This window comes from Microtus oregoni, unplaced genomic scaffold, assembly GCF_018167655.1.
Source record: "Microtus oregoni isolate MIOR12 unplaced genomic scaffold, Mior012 000031F_ref0000149, whole genome shotgun sequence".
Classification (NCBI taxonomy): domain Eukaryota; kingdom Metazoa; phylum Chordata; class Mammalia; order Rodentia; family Cricetidae; genus Microtus; species Microtus oregoni.
Window position 1 is genome coordinate 5,574,486 of NW_024543090.1, and position 16,736 is coordinate 5,591,221.

General features: G+C 37.9%; 1 protein-coding gene across 1 annotated transcript in view; it reads left to right on the plus strand.

The window, feature by feature from the left end:
* Ccdc73 (coiled-coil domain containing 73) overlaps window positions 1-16,736 on the plus strand; it is a 140,632-nt gene that overhangs the window by 114,637 nt on the left and 9,259 nt on the right. Inside the window, exons 11-13 of the mRNA XM_041679268.1 lie at window positions 173-277; window positions 8,682-8,792; window positions 11,519-11,653. Of these exons, the coding sequence (XP_041535202.1) occupies window positions 173-277; window positions 8,682-8,792; window positions 11,519-11,653 (351 nt within the window). The remainder of the gene's footprint in view (window positions 1-172; window positions 278-8,681; window positions 8,793-11,518; window positions 11,654-16,736) is intronic.

Consider the following 16,736-nt stretch of genomic DNA (forward strand, 5'->3'; position numbering starts at 1 on the left):
TAGAATTGCAGCAGAAGTCACCCCAAAAAGGCGGCTTGCGACAAAATCCTGTTTCAAAACAAAACAAAACAAAACAAAACAAAACAAAAATCCCAAATAAACAAACAAAAAAAACTAGAAATGTATCTGGAGAATGAACTTAGAAACATGATATATTTTTATGTTTTTGAAGGATATCATCATTTCTTTTCAACACATGCAACAATTACTTCAGCAACAAACTCAAGCTAATATTGAAATGAATGAAGAATTGAAGGTGCTAAGGGAAAATAATCAGGTTATGTATATATTGTTTAAATATATTTCTATCTAATAAGCTTCCCATGTTTAGTTACATTTAGGTATCTTGTTCTACCATTTGATTTAAAAAGGTAAAATACTAGATTCCTTCATCAGTTTTTAGCATCAATATCTAAAGTAATAAATATATTTTTTAACATTTAAGTTAAATGTTAAGTTTTATCAAATATCTGACTTGAATTTTTTGATACAGGGTCTCTCTAATATAATGTTGGCTATCCTAGAACTTTTGTAGACAAGATTGGTCTCAAGCTCACAGAGATCCACCTGCCTCTGGTTTTAGTGCTAGGATTAAAGGTGTGTGCCATCATGCCCAACTAGTATATGACTTTGTAATGGAATCAGTGGAAATTTTCTGTTTTAGAGTTGTGGCCAAGGTCAAAATTGAAGGTTGAAAAGAAAAAGTGTCAGTCACATTTTAAAAAAGTGTCAGGATTTGGAGGCCTATCTTCATAAGAATATGATCAAACTACCATCATCTTCAGAGAGAGTAGGTAGTGATTGGACTTCACACTCCAAAAGGAGAGGCTTCTCTCTTGCCTCTCTCTTTGGGGGAAGATCCAGCTAAATAAGGTGTCTACAAGGTAGATTCATTGTAAGACAATGAATGAAGGGGGATGCTACCTTACTCCATGACTGGGTGCTGAGGTAACATAGATAATGGGGAGTCCCTCTGCTGTTGCTAGTAGAGTGAAGCGAAGTCAGTTCATGTAGAAATTTACCAAGAATAAAAATGATGCTCAGGTCTAATCTAGAAATTTAAAAGACTTTTCAAAGTGTTAGGAGTAAATTATGTTTGAGAAATGTATTGTGTTCCAGTAGAAAGCGGCCTTGGAAAGGTGAACAAGAGAACTTCGTTGATTCTGGACTCGACATGAAGAAACATGGGAGTGAGTGAAGGGGCAGGAACATGACTGGGTTTGACTATGCCAAGTGATGGGATGGCCACTCTCTTATCTCATAAGGAGATGGGGCATGTTCAGATAGGGTGGCCAATCCATGCTTTTTAAGCCCCTTTGAAGGCAGCAAAGCAAGTAAATTGGAACATGACCCATGACAACTATAGCCATCTCCCATGCAGGGACAGTCATCATAGAGAATTAGGGCTAACTTCGAGTGAGTAACTAGAGTGGTTACACAGGGACTTGTAGTGAGAAGTAAATGTCTTCCTTCTGTTTAATTTTGTTCTCAATGTCTAGAAGTTTTTAATTTTATCTTTTGAATTTATGTTTTGTAAGTTAAGTTATGGAAGTATGTGCTGGAGGCTTGGAGCCTCAACAGGCATTTTCTTGTTTCTGTTGCCTCTCTCAGTCTTGGTTCTTGGCTGCTGGTTCTTCTGCCTTCTAGTGCCCTGGTCCCTTGCCTAACCACCCACTCTGCATCTCTTTATTTGTTTGGGGAAATCTTACTTTTTAGTGGATGCATAGGTGCAGTAGGAGAGGTTTGTTGTGGGTACATGTACCTTTCAGCACTCTGTGGAGAGGCATGGCAGCAGCTCTTCCTGTTTCAGGTTGGCAGCACCTTGGCATGGGCAATGAGTATCCCTGCCTAGCACTCTGATCTTGCCACAGTTACCTCTGCCCTGGGTTTATATAGAGGGCCCACGGAAAGGAAAGATCACTTCCTTTTCTGACTAGAATGTGATACATGGGTGAAGCAAGTGGCAGGAAGAAGTGGGGCCCAGAAAGTAGTAACTCTTGTTCATGCTGAGTTGTCATGAAGCTTTTAGGCAGCTGTGTGGACTTCAATTGTGCTGTGATTTTTTTCCTGGTCCAGAGAACCATGCCCCTAAATAGAAAATGAAGCGTCCTATGGCAGAGAGAGAGAGATAAAGGAAAATTTACATATTTAATACCTCTAATAGCTTGTTTCCTCTGCCTTTTTGTTTTGTATCAAGCCACACAAATTTTGTTAGTCCATCGTCGTTGAATAGAACTAAACTTGAGCAGAGCAAAGCAATTTATCTCACCATTGCTGCCCTATGGCTTATCGTGTAAAGGGTTCTGCCTGCTTTCAGTTATATAGGAATTAAAATGTCAAAGATATAGAGGGAGAGAAGTGGACCAGTAGAATCAAGCTATTCATCCCCTTAACCTCTTCACCCATTCTTATAAAAGACTAGTAGAAAACAACTTTTATAAGCAAGAGTCTCTTCACACCTTTTCCCAATAGCATATGATTTATTTTGGAGAGATATGGTATCACTCTGTAGCCCAGGTTTACCACAGCCTACGGAATGCTGATGTTGTAGGCATGTAAGCACTATGTCTGACTCAAGTTCATTATGAGTAGTTGTTACAAGGTCATCTGGTAATCCATGTAAAAGACTTGAGCCATAGTTTCTGGGGGATCCAAGTATTAGATGTTAGCTAGTTTATTCTGTGATGGAGTAGAGATCCAGAAAATATAAGCAGTTTTGTTTGGGACCTTATAAATTGTAGAAAAAGCAGTATTACAGTCTTGTCCTGGTCCCAATCCAGTACTATTTCTGTGTTATGTGCTCAACATATTTTCCTAGAAGCATGAGAGTTGTTAAGTTTGTGTTCCAGTTAGTTTCTGTCCACTTGATATAAACTAAAGTACACTGGGAAGAGAGCAGCAGTTGAGGAATTGCCTCCATGGGATTAGCCTATAAATATTTCTGTGTTGATGGAGGGGGTCAGCTTACTATAATTGGTGCCATCTCTGGTTAGTAGTCCTGGTTTGTATTAGAAAACCAATAAGCAAGTCATACAGAGTGGAGAGCAAGCAGTGCCCCTCATGGTCTCTGCTGTAGTTCCTGCCTTCAGTTCTTGCCTCCAAGTTCCTGGCCTGACTTCCCTTGACGATAGAATCTCCTTGTGAACCAAATAAACCCTTAGCTTCTCAAATCAACTTTGGTCATAATATTTTTCACAGTGATATAAAATAAACTAAGCAAGTTTGTTAAATCAGTTGTACAAAAATTGTACTAAAATTTTGTGGTATCTATAGTGTTCATTGCTCTGAACTACTAACCAAGTCTGTAAGTATGGCCCTAGGATCTTTTAAATGTGCACCAATATGTTGAATATTCTAATGCCTTTCTTTTTAATTATTACAATTATTACCTGTCTCTTGATATTAAATAGAAAATTATATAATATCTTACAGTACATTTCAAAATATTGTCAAGTAGCCTGCTAAGAATGCAAACATTATCCTCCACTATCACCATAATTTTATAAAACAGAACATTTTAAAACATATGTATTTTAAAGATAATCTCAGGATAAAGGACAGAAAAAGGATAAGAAAAGTCATGTAATCACATCTGCCCATGGACTAGAGAAGTTTGTCATGGATCAGTGCTTAGCTGCAGACTGAGGTCTAAGAACCCCTGATATATAGCCTAACAAAATATTAATGCTGAGCTGTTGCTAAGGATCACATTGCTTAGATACGGCCAGGGTTTTTCTGAGGAGCATTCTAATTCCACATGCACTAAAAGGGATCGTTGCTCTTGCTAATGGCCAACTGGTTTTCAGTGCTCTGCAGCTAGACTATCATCCCTCTTATATTTTTAGCAGTAAATTTAGAAAGCCCATAGATACCTAAATTCTAGTTATAACTTTAGTTATATTTCTATAATACTATTAAGAGTAATTTTCATATTTTACTTCTGTGGTTGTTACGTTATTACTGTATTAACTAGAGCAATTTACTGCTTTTTGAAGGTTAAAGCATTTAGTGAATGATTTCAGTTTGACCTCTGACAATATCCTTTTTTCACAGATGTTTTTCAGATTTGCTAATTCAGTTGGAATAGCAACAAATTTTCATGTATGTTTGTAATATGCACAAGTTTATGTTCATGATAAATATGTCCATGAAGACAGCAGCAATATAACAGCAGGATCATCAGCGCATGAGAGTGTCAAGCGTGCTGTGGACCTTGTGAAGTGCTATTAAATGAGTGAATAAACTTGGGCTATTTTCAACTCAGAAACTACCTGGCTAGGGCTCCCAGCTAAAGATGATTAATTAGACCTACATTCACTTCTGCCGCCTTGTGAAACTATTATAAAATGGCAATAAATCCACAAGGACATGAAAATGACAGAAGGAACACAAAAGGCTAAGTTTTAAAAGTGAACTATGTGTATAATTATCAGAAACAGAAAAAAGAAACCCAATTCAAAATCGTGGAAATGAGGCCTGGGATGTGGTTGAGTTGTAGGATCCTTGCCTGGCATTGTGAGTTTTATCTCAGCTTGATATAAGCTAGAGTCATTTTGGACAAGGGAAGCTCAGCTGAGAAAATGCCTCCACTACATTGGCCTATGGGCAAGCCTGTAGTGCATTTTCTTAATTGATTGATGTGGGAGGACCCAGATCGCTGTGGAAAGTGTCTCTCCCTGGAATGGTGCTCCTGGATGCTATGAGAAAGTGGGCTGCACAAGCCATGGGGAGCCAGCCAGAAAGCAGCATCCTCCATGGCCTCTGCATCAGCTCCTGCCTCCAGGTTCCTGTCCTGTTTGAGCTCTTGCCCTGACTTCCCTCGATGATGGTTTTTGATAGGGAACTTTAAGATAAAATAAACCGTTTTTTCCCCAAGTAGGTTTTGGTCATGGTGTTTTCTCACAGGAATAGAAAGCCTAAGACAGTGAGACACTGGATTGTATCTCTGCACCACCAAACAAGCAAAACTAAACCCAGAAATCCTGTGTTTTTGAAGTGGGATATGTAGTTAGTTTAAAGACCCAGATGGGAACACCTGTGTAAGACTATATTGCAACCCCATATTCCTCCTCCCCACTGGTTCTCTTCTCTTTGCTATAGACTTGGAGGTGTATGCTTAGAGTTTGAGAGAGAGCTGAGGTTGGAAGGAATCTAATAGTATGTTGGGGCTCCTTATAGTTAGAAAACTGGTTATCAAAATATTAGTGACCTGAAATTGATCATGTCGCTAGCAGAAATGGCAACTATTGTAAATTAATTCTTCTCTCTGCCCCTCTCCTCTCCTTTCTCTCCACTTTCTGCCCTCTTTCCCTCCATCCCTTTTCTTTCCCTCCTGTTCACCCTTCTTATCTTCATCTCTCCTCCCCTTTCCCTTTGCTCTATCTATCTATTCATCCATAAACTTTTGGAAATATAGTGAAAATAAGTTCAATAGTCGGGCCAGTCATTGTAATTCTCCTAGATACCGGACATGTATTCCAATTCCCAGAAAAGAGAATGGGAGTTTCCTTTCTGGGCAAACTAACCTGCCCAAAAGGAAGATTATGGTTCCTTTAGTTATGTTTCACAAAAGAAATCATTCAGACAGAACTCCCTACAGTGAAGTCCAGTGTTTGACAAATTTTTGACCATCTTTTAAATACATCATTCTTAAGTACAAATAGATTATTAAGTATTACTGGACACTTGAATAAAATCTTTCACGGTCTAAAAACCGTGTAAGCGAAAACTGCTTAAAGGAAAAATACTAATCCACAGGACAAGAATTAGAAATTCATAAACACAGAATAAGAGAAACGCTACTAGAAATATAAGTGCAGTGGAAAGGTTGTTAGGTAAGGTTGAGATACTTGCTTAGAAAGTAGAATCAGTAGACACATGGATAAAACTGGGAAGTAGCTCAAGTGGTAAAGGGCTTGTTATGCAAACAGGAAGTCCTGACTTAAGCACCCACTAACAAGTCAGCAGCTGCGAGCCAGGCAGTGTTGGTGCACACAAAGGCAGGTGGATCTTGGTGAGTTTGAGGCCAGCCTGGTCTACAGAGAGAGTTCCAGGACAGCTAGGGCTACACAGAGAAATCCTGTCTTGTAAAACAAAACAACAAACAAGCCAGCCATGGTGGTGTGTGCTTTCGAGTGCTGGGAGGCAGAGTCAGGCAGATCCCTGGGGCTTATTGCCTGGTGAGCCAGGTTACCCTACCTGGTTGGTGCTCTAGTTTAGTGAGAGATGCTGCTTCCGAAAAGTCCTGAGAAATGATGACACCTGAAGTGGACCTCTGGTCTCCCTGTGCATACACACGTGTGCACACAAGGTAAGGAGATGTAAATAAGAGAAAAATACTTTGGGAATTAGCTTTCTCATAGGCAAAACTGGACATCGGGAAAAAACTGTAATTGTTTCTGCAGAGGTTGGGGAGATATTGCCAAAGCTGAGTTGTGCTGCGCTCAGCCAATCTAACTTCTCAGTAGCCGTAGAGGATCACAGCAACAATTCCCATCCTTGCCTGCTTTATCCTGACAACAGTGTGCAGTACCCGGAAAAGGAAGTAAAGGGACCTAGGAAACAGGAGACTGCAGGAGAGAAGGGAATCCTCACTGATGACCTGGCTTGTGCAGTCACTGGAAATAATAAATCAAGCTGTAAATGGAAGGATGGAAGGGCTCCAAAGAACTGCAACCAAATACCTGAAGGAGGTGGTCTTTTAAAGATAGGATACGAACCAGGAGCAATTGATTGACACACCTAATATGCACTGTTTCAAGAACATGCTGCTATTGGTCATTTATTGTTAATAGAATAGAGATTGTAGTATGTTTGCTCATCTCTTTCCTAAACATCAATCCACTTTTTAAAATAGAGTATGCTGCCATATAAATAGATATTGTAAAAATATTTGTTAGAATGTTACAATCTAAGTGCCTATTAATTATACAACACTGTAAATATTTAGAAACTGCTCTATTATATGTAACCATTATGTGGAAATGTTCCCATTATCCTGAAGTAGAGCAATCAAAATAGGTCTTCATTTAGATGTTTAAAAATTTCGAGTGGGACAGAAGACAGTGTTCTTGTCACAAGATACAAAATGCTTTTTATTGGATGTGGTGTCATAATTTCATAGACATATTTACACATTGATAGTCTAGATGTAACCAAGAACTCTTTAAGTAGAACGTCCTTAAGACTTTTAAGTGAGCTGAGCGGTGGTGGCGCATGCCTTGAATCTCAGCACTCGGAAGGCAGAGGCAAAAATAAGACTTTTAAGTGAGATGAATTTATGTTTAGTGGTATGGGAAGTGAATAAGAGATAGTTTGCCTTTTAGAAGAGTAAACTACAGAGCAGTACGTTTGTGTGATAAGGTTCTCAGCTGTGTGTAAAGCTCATCACAGAAACTTGTAAAGTGCTAAGTGTTGGGAGGAGAACTCAAAAAGGCCATTTCCACCTTTCCCTTTTATGTTGTTTTGTGTAGCTAGAAGTTTTTTTTACCGTGTTTACATAGCTTTATAAATAATTAACAGATGAACTTAAAATTCTAGATGCATTGGATATATAGATACTTTTTTTTTCGGTTTGCTTTAGTTACAAACAGATAGTAAAGAGACCTCATAATGTTAGTGATAGTGATTCATAGTTCCAACATCCTACTCTTAGAAAACACTCGACGATATTTTTATTATTTTTATTTTTATTTATTTTTTTTTATTTTCGAGACAGGGTTTCTCCGAAGCTTTTTGGTTCCTGTCCTCGAACTAGCTCTTCTAGACCAGGCTGGCCTCGAACTCCCAGAGATCCGCCTGCCTCTGCCTCCCGAGTGCTGGGATTAAAGGCGTGTGCCACCATCGCCCTGCTATTATTTTTAAATTTGTTAAACTTTTTATATATGCTTTATAGCGTTCACATCTTGTATTTTTTTATTTTAAAACAATCTTTTTTATTTTACATACCATTCCAGTTCCCCCTTCCTCCCCCCCTCCTGCTCCTCCCACCTTCCTCTGACCCCACTCCCCATCCATTCCTCAGAGCAGGTGAGGCAGGACCAAGGCCCTCCCCCCGTATCTAGGCTCCATAGGGAATGAGCCCCCCAAAAACAGTTCACATTGTTCACATCATGTAAATTTTTATTTTTTTTTTTAATTTATGGGTTTTTTTTTTTTTTTTGAGAGAACGGGATAGGGTGGTTCTATTACATTAGGTCAATGAAGTAACTAAGTGGTGTATTAAATAAGCCGGGCTAGAAAGTATTAATTTGAAATTAGAATTGTTTTTTAAGGGTTTCTATTTCTAGCTGGTTAATTTCTAAAATAAACAGGTAAAAACATCTTATGTAGTTAAAATTTTTAGTAGGTTAGGCAGGATTATGCTACATTTCACGCTTTTCAATGCTGCACTTTATATTACTTTTTCAGTACATTAAAACTTATGCAGTGAAACTGAATAATGGCAATGTTTTTATACCCTTTTATAGCCGTTTCTTCATCACAGCCTCCCCCTATTTCCTGTTAGCTAAACTCTAAGCACCTTTCTGTTAATTTATGAAAATTGTTGTTGAGGTAGCACATTACCACTGATCTGTATGGCACTTTCAGCATGTTTCACGCAAAGGTCTGAGCAACATAAAACACATCAAAATTCATTAATGTGGTATTGATTATTTTTTGGATAATTAATTTTATTGCAGACCCTTGAAAGAGATAATGAGCTGCAAAGGGAGAAGGTAAAGGGAAATGAAGAAAAGTTCCTTAGTCTCCAGAATGAGCATGAGAACGCACTTGGAACTTGGAAGAGACGTGTAGGTTCATTAAATTGTAAAATAGTGAAGTATTTAAAATAGCTATTGAGTACTAAAAAAATTACAGAATTGATGTCAGACAGTTTCTTCTTGTACTCATATATCTGCCAAAGTGAGTGTATTTTTAAAAACTAAATTTAATAAAATTCCCTTTGGTGTTTTCATGCATAGAAGACTATATGTGTATGTTTTTATACACACATATAAAACATATGTGACTATATAGAATAGCTATTAATATGTGACAAAGAAAAATTAACTTGCATCTAAATAAAATAATTCAGTATATCTTAGTGAAATGGAATCATATGTGAACTATTGGGCAAGATTATTGTCCTCAGTAGTTTTGTTGAGATGCGTCAGAGCCAAGTTAGAACATGTATGCAGTTCTGAGTGCTGTTGTACTAATATCTTAACAAGAGATTATAAAAGAGACTTCCTTTAAGTCATATTTTTTCAATTACACTAAATGTTAATTTGATAAAGTATGTAAAACAATTGTAGAAAATGATGTTAATTCAAGTTGCAAAGCAAAATTTTACTTAAAAGACTGATGGATCACAAAATTGGATTTTCTTTCTTAAAGCCAATTTCCATTGCTTTTACGATTCCTTAGAAAGGAAATAAGGTAATTGTCTCAAGCTATGGCATGTGGAAATCATGGCTTTAATCACTCTTTAAAAAAAGAATTAACACAGTAGAAAGTCACAATGAGTTTATGAAGCTATATATACACATATATATGATTCTATTTTAGACTTTTGTACTAATTATACATTTCCACATATTATACTAATAGATATCTGAATATAAGTATTATGACATTTTGTGTAGATGATTTTATTTGATTTCTGATTAAAAAAAATTTATTTGTAGTTAGTAAGTTTTCCTAATTTAGAGTTTCAAGAGATCAACTAGGTCGTTGATGGTTTTGATATGCCTTATTCAAATCTAAGAAAAATATTTCATACTTCCATCACAATTCTAAAAGCTGGTTAATAATCTCCACCAGGAGAATGTATCATCAAGCAACAAGTACAGTAACTTCAATTAATTTGCTTTGCCTCCCAGTACCTTCCTTCTCATGCAGTCTTTAAAGGACTGTGGAAGTAGTGCTGTGAGATTGGGAAAGCTGGGAAATAAAAGAAGCTGCAAATGACATAGAACAAACATGCTGCAAAAACTGGCACCTGTATATGGCACACACATACACAAACATATATATATACTATACATACATACACACATTGTGTGTGTGTGTGTGTGTGTGTGTGTGTATGCATGCAGATGTTTATATCTGGAAACTGGGCTTCCACTGCCTGTGCAGTTAAGTAAAGCAAACTAACATTCATTTTCTCTTCTGAGAATATAACAGTGGCCATCTTCCAAGGGCAAAGAATAATTAAGAATAGAGGAAATGGGGCTGGAGAGATGGCATATCTGTTGAGTCCTCTTGTAAGGTTAGTTCTCAGCGCCCACATTGGGAGGCTAACAACCAGGGTTTCTGATGCCCAGTTCTGGCCTCCATGAACACATACACATGTGCAAAAGTACACAAACAAACTAAATAATAAATTTTTTTAAAAAAAGGAAAAACAGCTTTATTGGTGAGACTATAATTTATAAGCTTAAATAAAATGGTTTTATCATAATATTTTTAGATTGTACAACCATAAACTTTTATAAACCACATATCATACACTATCATAATCATAAATCAAAACTAAAATAAACTAAGCAAAATATAGTTGAATAAGAAAAAACACTTTGGTTTTGTAAGGATTTTCTTTTCTTTTCTTTTTTTTTTTTCTTTTTTTGAGACAGGGTTTCTCTGTGGCTTTGGAGCCTGTCCTGGAACTAGCTTTGTAGACCAGGCTGGTCTTGAACTCACAGAGATCCACCTGCCTCTGCCTCCCGAGTGCTGGGATTAAAGGCGTGTGCCACCATCGCCCGGCTGTAAGGATTTTCTTAACTGAAGATCAGATGTATATAGTGTGTGTCTATCTGTTTGTAATCACATATGAAATTTCTGTGGAATAGCATCCCCCCAAGAAAGCGACTGTGAGCTGCACAGACAGTAGAAACCCAGTTTCCAGATGGAAACATGGGCTCAGGTGCCATGTCTGTTGTAACACTTGGTGTTCCACATGTCCAGCTAGCTCAGCTAAACTCTGCACGTCCAGTGTCGTGCAGTGACGAAGACAAGGTCATGCAGGTGGAACTTCTGTAGGACTAAGGTTAAATTCTTTTTTTTTTCTATAAGAAGGTATTTAGGGAGCTGGGCGATGGTGGCACACGCCTTTAATCCCAGCACTCGGAGGCAGAGGCAGGTGGATCTCTGTGAGTTCAAGACCAGCCTGGTCTACAGAGCTAGTTCTAGGACAGGCTCCAAAGCCACAGAAAAACCCTGTCTCGAACCCCCCCCCCCCCAAAAAAAAGGTATTTAGGGGCAAAGGCTCTAGGTTCGATTTTGGATTGCAATCCTGACTGCTACTTTCTGTCTGCAATAATGCGGTCAAGTTACTTAATCTTTCTAAGTCTGACATTTCTCAGAGAGGATGAATGAATATACAATCATGTTTGTTAAATACTTGTCACTATTACACTGTTATCTCTTAAGTGTTTTAAGTAGTTGATTTTGCTGTTATTTTGACTATTTTATAAAACACTAATGTTTTCAGGTAAAATTTATGCACTTGCTCATTTTGACTTAATTTTTATTCTAGGTTGAAGAACTTAATGGAGAAATGAATGAGATTAAAAATGAGTTGTCGTTACTTAAGGAAACTCATGTTAAATTGCAAGAACATTACAACAAATTATACGATCAGAAAAAAGATGAGGAATGTAAGAAGTTTCAGGTAAATTTAAATATGTTTTGGGGTATTAACTGCTAAATAGGAGCATCACTGGTGATTTTTTTTCTTTTTATATTTTAAGTTGCCAGTTTTTAATAAGTTAGTTATAAACATGTAAGTTGTACATTTGGCTTCTAAGTTTAATATAAGGTTCAAGAATTCCTGGGATTTAGATTTTGAATTATTCCAGGGCCACATTTGTTGAAAACCCCGTTCTTGCCCAGCATAGTCATTCGCACCTTTAATCCCAGCACTCACGAGGCAGAAACAGGTGAATCTCTCTGAGTTCAAGGCCAGCGTGGTCTACATACCAAGTTCCAGAATAACCAGGACTACACAGAGAGACCCTGTGTCACGAAAGAAAAAAAAAAGAAAGAAAAGAAAGGAGGGAAGCAAATACTGTTGTTTCTTCTCCTGCTGTAGCTTGATACTTTCTTTGAAATATGTGGGTCTACTTCTAGACTCTATTCTGTTGACTCTGTATTTATTAGACACATAAATTGATGCCAGCAGCACAATTTAGTGCAGCTCTAGAGTTCTTCAGTTTGGTTGTTTTACTTTTTAGTTACGCTTTGCTGATGTAGATTTCTTAAGTTTCCATTTCACTTTTAGAATTTATCAAGTTTTGAAAGAGAAGGCCTGCCAACCAGCTCCCAAATAATGACATGGAGAATTCTGATTAATTATGAAACTTCAGCCTATAGTTTACTTAGGCTTGTTCCTAACTAGCTCTTATAATTTAACCCATTTGTATTAATCTGTGTTCTATCATGTGGCATTACCTCTCTTCCATCTTGCACCTCCTGTCTCCTTCTGTGTCTCCTGGGATCTCCTGCACACCTAGATTCCTCCTCTTTCTTTCTCTCCCCAGATCATGCCTATACCTCCTGCCTAGCTATTGGCCATTTGGGATTTTGCTTTGGTTTTTGGTTTTTCAAGACAGGGTTTCACTGTAGCTTTGGAGCATGTCCTGAAACTAGGTATTGTAGACCAGGCTGAACTTGCAGAGATCCGCCTGCTCTGTCTCCCAAGTGCTGGGATTAAAGGGGTGTGCCACCACCACCTGGCTAACTCAGCTTTCTTTTTACAACAGTCACAGCAGTGCATCTTCACAGTGTACAAATACCACAAAACACAAACCAGTAAGCATTCTCAGAGGTCTCTACTTTAATTCCTGTCTCCAGGTTCCTTCATTGAGTTTGTGCCTTGACTTCTTTCAAAATGGACTGTGACCAGGGATTTGTATGGTGACATAAGCATTCTCTTCTCTAAGTTAGTTTTGCTCAATATTTTATCATAGCAGCAGAGATGAAAAGGAGGACACTGAGTGTTTTTTCTTAAGGTTGTTGTCATAGGATGTGTCCCTGCTTTTTTATTAGTGAGTTCATTGGTACATAGAAGATCTGGTGGGTTTTCTTTGTTGATTTTACCTTCCTTTGCTGGATTTGCTTATCAGATCTGAGAGTTTTTAGGGAGAGTTATTGGTGTTTTTCTCAGTATAGGCTCATCATCTACAAGCAGGGATAATTTAACTTCTTCCTTTCCTATTTGTATTGTAAGGCAAGGTGTCCTTGCCTTATTCCATTTTTAGTGGACATGCTTTCAGTTTTCCCCTCACTGAGTACCATGCTTGTTCTACAGACTTCTTAGTATGTTCAGGTGTAATCCTTTGGGCTCAGTTTCTTCAGAGCTTTTATGAATGATATTGATCTTCCCCAGAAGTCTTTTCTCTTTTTAAACTTTATTTATACTTTTATGTATATGTATGTATACCTGCATACTAGGTTGTGGGCCACCATGTGGTTTCTGGGGATTGAACTCAGGACTTCTGGAAGAGCAGCCAGTGCTCTTAACTTCTGAGCCATCTCCCCAGCCTGCCTTTTCTCTATTTAGATGATCCTATAATTTTTATCCTTGACTCTGTTGCTAAGATATGCTTATTGGTTGTATATGCTGAAACATTCTTTTTTAAAATTTTTTAACAATTTATTCTATGTGTTTTCATATCATGTAGCGTAATCCCATTCATTCCCTGTCCCTTCGCATCTGCCCTCTGCCCCTGCTTACCCTCCCCAGTAAAACAAAATTCAAGAGGAAAAAAGGAAGAAAATAAAATGAGAAATTTTTTTTAAAAAAAGGGAAGGAATTAAAAATCTCATAATGGAAGCTGCAGTGTGACCCAACAAATCACACTCTATACCCTTTTGTCCATAGATCTCTACTTGCAAGTGTTCATTTCAAAGAGTCATTGGTCTAGTCCGAGGCCCCTGTTTTCACTACACATTCGATAATGCCCCCCCCCCCCACACACACACACACTAGAACTCTTCCTGGACATCCCGCTGCTACCTTGCAGCTTTGGGTCTACAGGTCAGGTCCCTTCATCTGCTCCAGCAGATCATAGATAGGTCGAGTGTTGGGGCAGGTCAAGTCATAGCCTGGGCAGCTGTAGGGTTGGTCCGCCAGATAGGAAATGGAAACAGCTATCCCATAGTCACAATTTCAGGGCTGGCTCACCTACACCTGCACTAATAGCGCTGGCTCTATTGTGCTGTCCTGGAAAGGTGCAGGACCTGCTCTCCCAAGTGTTGCAGCTGGTGTGGGTCTGGGATGGCTCTCCCATGCTTATGATTACAAAGCCAGCTCTCCCACCTGACTCTGGTGTTTATGGGTGTCGGGGGAGGTGGGCAGTTCTCTCCCACTCATGTCACCACAGGATAGATGGGTAATGGGGGCAGCTCTCCCATGGTCAGTTTGGGGGCTGGCTCTCCCACAAATGCACTAACAGAGTTGACTCAATCGTGCTGCCCTAGTGAGGTGCAGGGTCTGAGAGTTGCAGCTGGTGGGATCAGGGATGGCTCCCCAACTCTGTTGAAACATTCTTGTGCCTCCAGGATGCATCTCAGTTGATGTGGTGTACAATCTCTGTAGTGTGCTGTTGAATTCCGCCAGTTGTGCCTGGTGTCTTATTTACACAGCCACTGCAGTGTGTTTTCTATTGTTCTTTATATCTGCCTCCAGAGTGCAGGGATGCAGCTTTACTTTGGCCTAATTTTGAATAACCAGTGACTAATAAAATTAAGCATGAGTCTGTTGAGTCTTGGACATTTTGTTGTTGCCGCTGGAGAGTCTTTTTAAATTATTATTTAGATTCCACTGTATGTTACTGATTGACTTACGTTTTCTTATATTTCATTGGTTCAATTTTATTTAATAGGTCATATTTGCCTAAAAATGTTCATTTATTTTATATTTTTAAGATGTATTGGATTGTAATTTTTCAAGATTGACCCTAATGATGATCTGGACTTCAGGGACATATTATGTCCATTTTCATTTCTTGATAGTGGGAATTCGAGTCTTCTGTCTTTATCAGTTTGGTTAGAGGATTGTCTGGCCTCTTCTGAGAACTAGGCTTCATTGGTTTCCCACACATTTTTCCCCTTGCTATTTTGATGTTGCCTTTTTCTTTTCTTCATACCAGTTATTTTTGGATTTATTTCCTCTTTCCAGCTGCTGATTATTGCAACTTAGAGTATCGATTGTTTACTTGCTTTCTATTTACAAGCTGTGAAGTTTCCTCTTGGCACTTTTAGCTGTATTCTATAAACTTTGATATAATTTTAACTCTCACTCAGTACTGTGGATTGAACTTAGAACTTGCCACGTGCTAGGAAACACTACAGCACTGAACTAAATCTCAGCACTTGTAATTTTATCTTAAAATTATTATTATTATTATTACTAGACAGGGTTTCTCTGTATAGCCCAGGTTGTCCTTGAATTTGTGATCTTTCTGCCTCCATTTCCTAAATCTGGGATTACAGGTCTGTACCACCATGCCTAGCAGTTCAAAGTGTGTTTAGATTTTTATTGTGGGGTATTTTTTGACACATATTAAAAGATTGCTTCCCTGAAAGGCTGTTTTAATTCATTCTCAGCCATCATAAGAGTACCTGTTCCTGTCAACCCCCCCCCTCTCTCTGTGTGTGTGTGTGTGTGTGTGTGTGTGTGTGTGTGCGTGTGTGTGTCTGTCTCTTTCTATCTTCTCCCTCCCTCCTCTCTCTCACCATTTGTTTGCTTTTGGAGGCAGATCTCATTGTGTAGCTTTTAGACCAGGCTAGCCTCAAACTCATAACCTTAGCCTCCTGTGTACTGTGAACACAAGTGTGCAGCCCCATGCCTGTTTTTTTAACCAGTTTTAATATGTATATTACTTTTATTTTATGTGTTTGTCAGATTTCTTTCCTGGGTTTTAGTTTATGTTTTTACTTGTAATTAAACATGTTCAGCTATCTCCCACATACATCTCTAAATGACAAACTTTCAGCAAAATTAACCAAAAGATTATCTAAATTAATAAAATTAGAGATGAAAATGGAGACATTAAAATAGATACCAAGAAAATTCAGAGCTTCATAAGAACATTTTAAAAATCTATATTTTTCCAAGCTAGAAACCCTATATTTTTTGCTAGAAACTCTAAAAGAAGTGGATGGATTTCTAGATATATAAGGTCTATTAAAGTCAAATCAATATGAACTTTAATTTAATTTAATTTAAACTATAATTTAAATAGATTCGTAACATCCAGTGAGGTAGAAACAGTAATTTAAAATTTCCTAACTGAAAAAAGTCCAGGGCCAGCTGGATTTAGTGCAGAATTCTGCAAGACCTTCAAAAAGAGCTAATGTCAATTCTCAAATTATTCTGCAAAATAGAAACTGAAGGAATGTTTCTGAATTCCTTTTACAGAGTAGTATTGCCCTGATACCCAGACCAAAGATGCAAAAAAAAAAAAAGAAAGAAAGAAAGAAAAGAAAAAAAATATATAGGCTAATCTTTGATGGACATAGATGTACAAATTCTCAACAAAATACCTACAAACTGAATTCAGGGACACATGAAAATGATTACATACCATGATCAAATTTTCTTTATCCTAGAGATACAGGGATGGTTCCACATATATAGATCAGTAAAAATAATCCACCACATAAACAGACTAAGGGACAGAAGCCATGTGATCATCTCACCAAATGGAGAAGGGCCTTTGACAAAATCTAACATCCAATTCATGATTAAA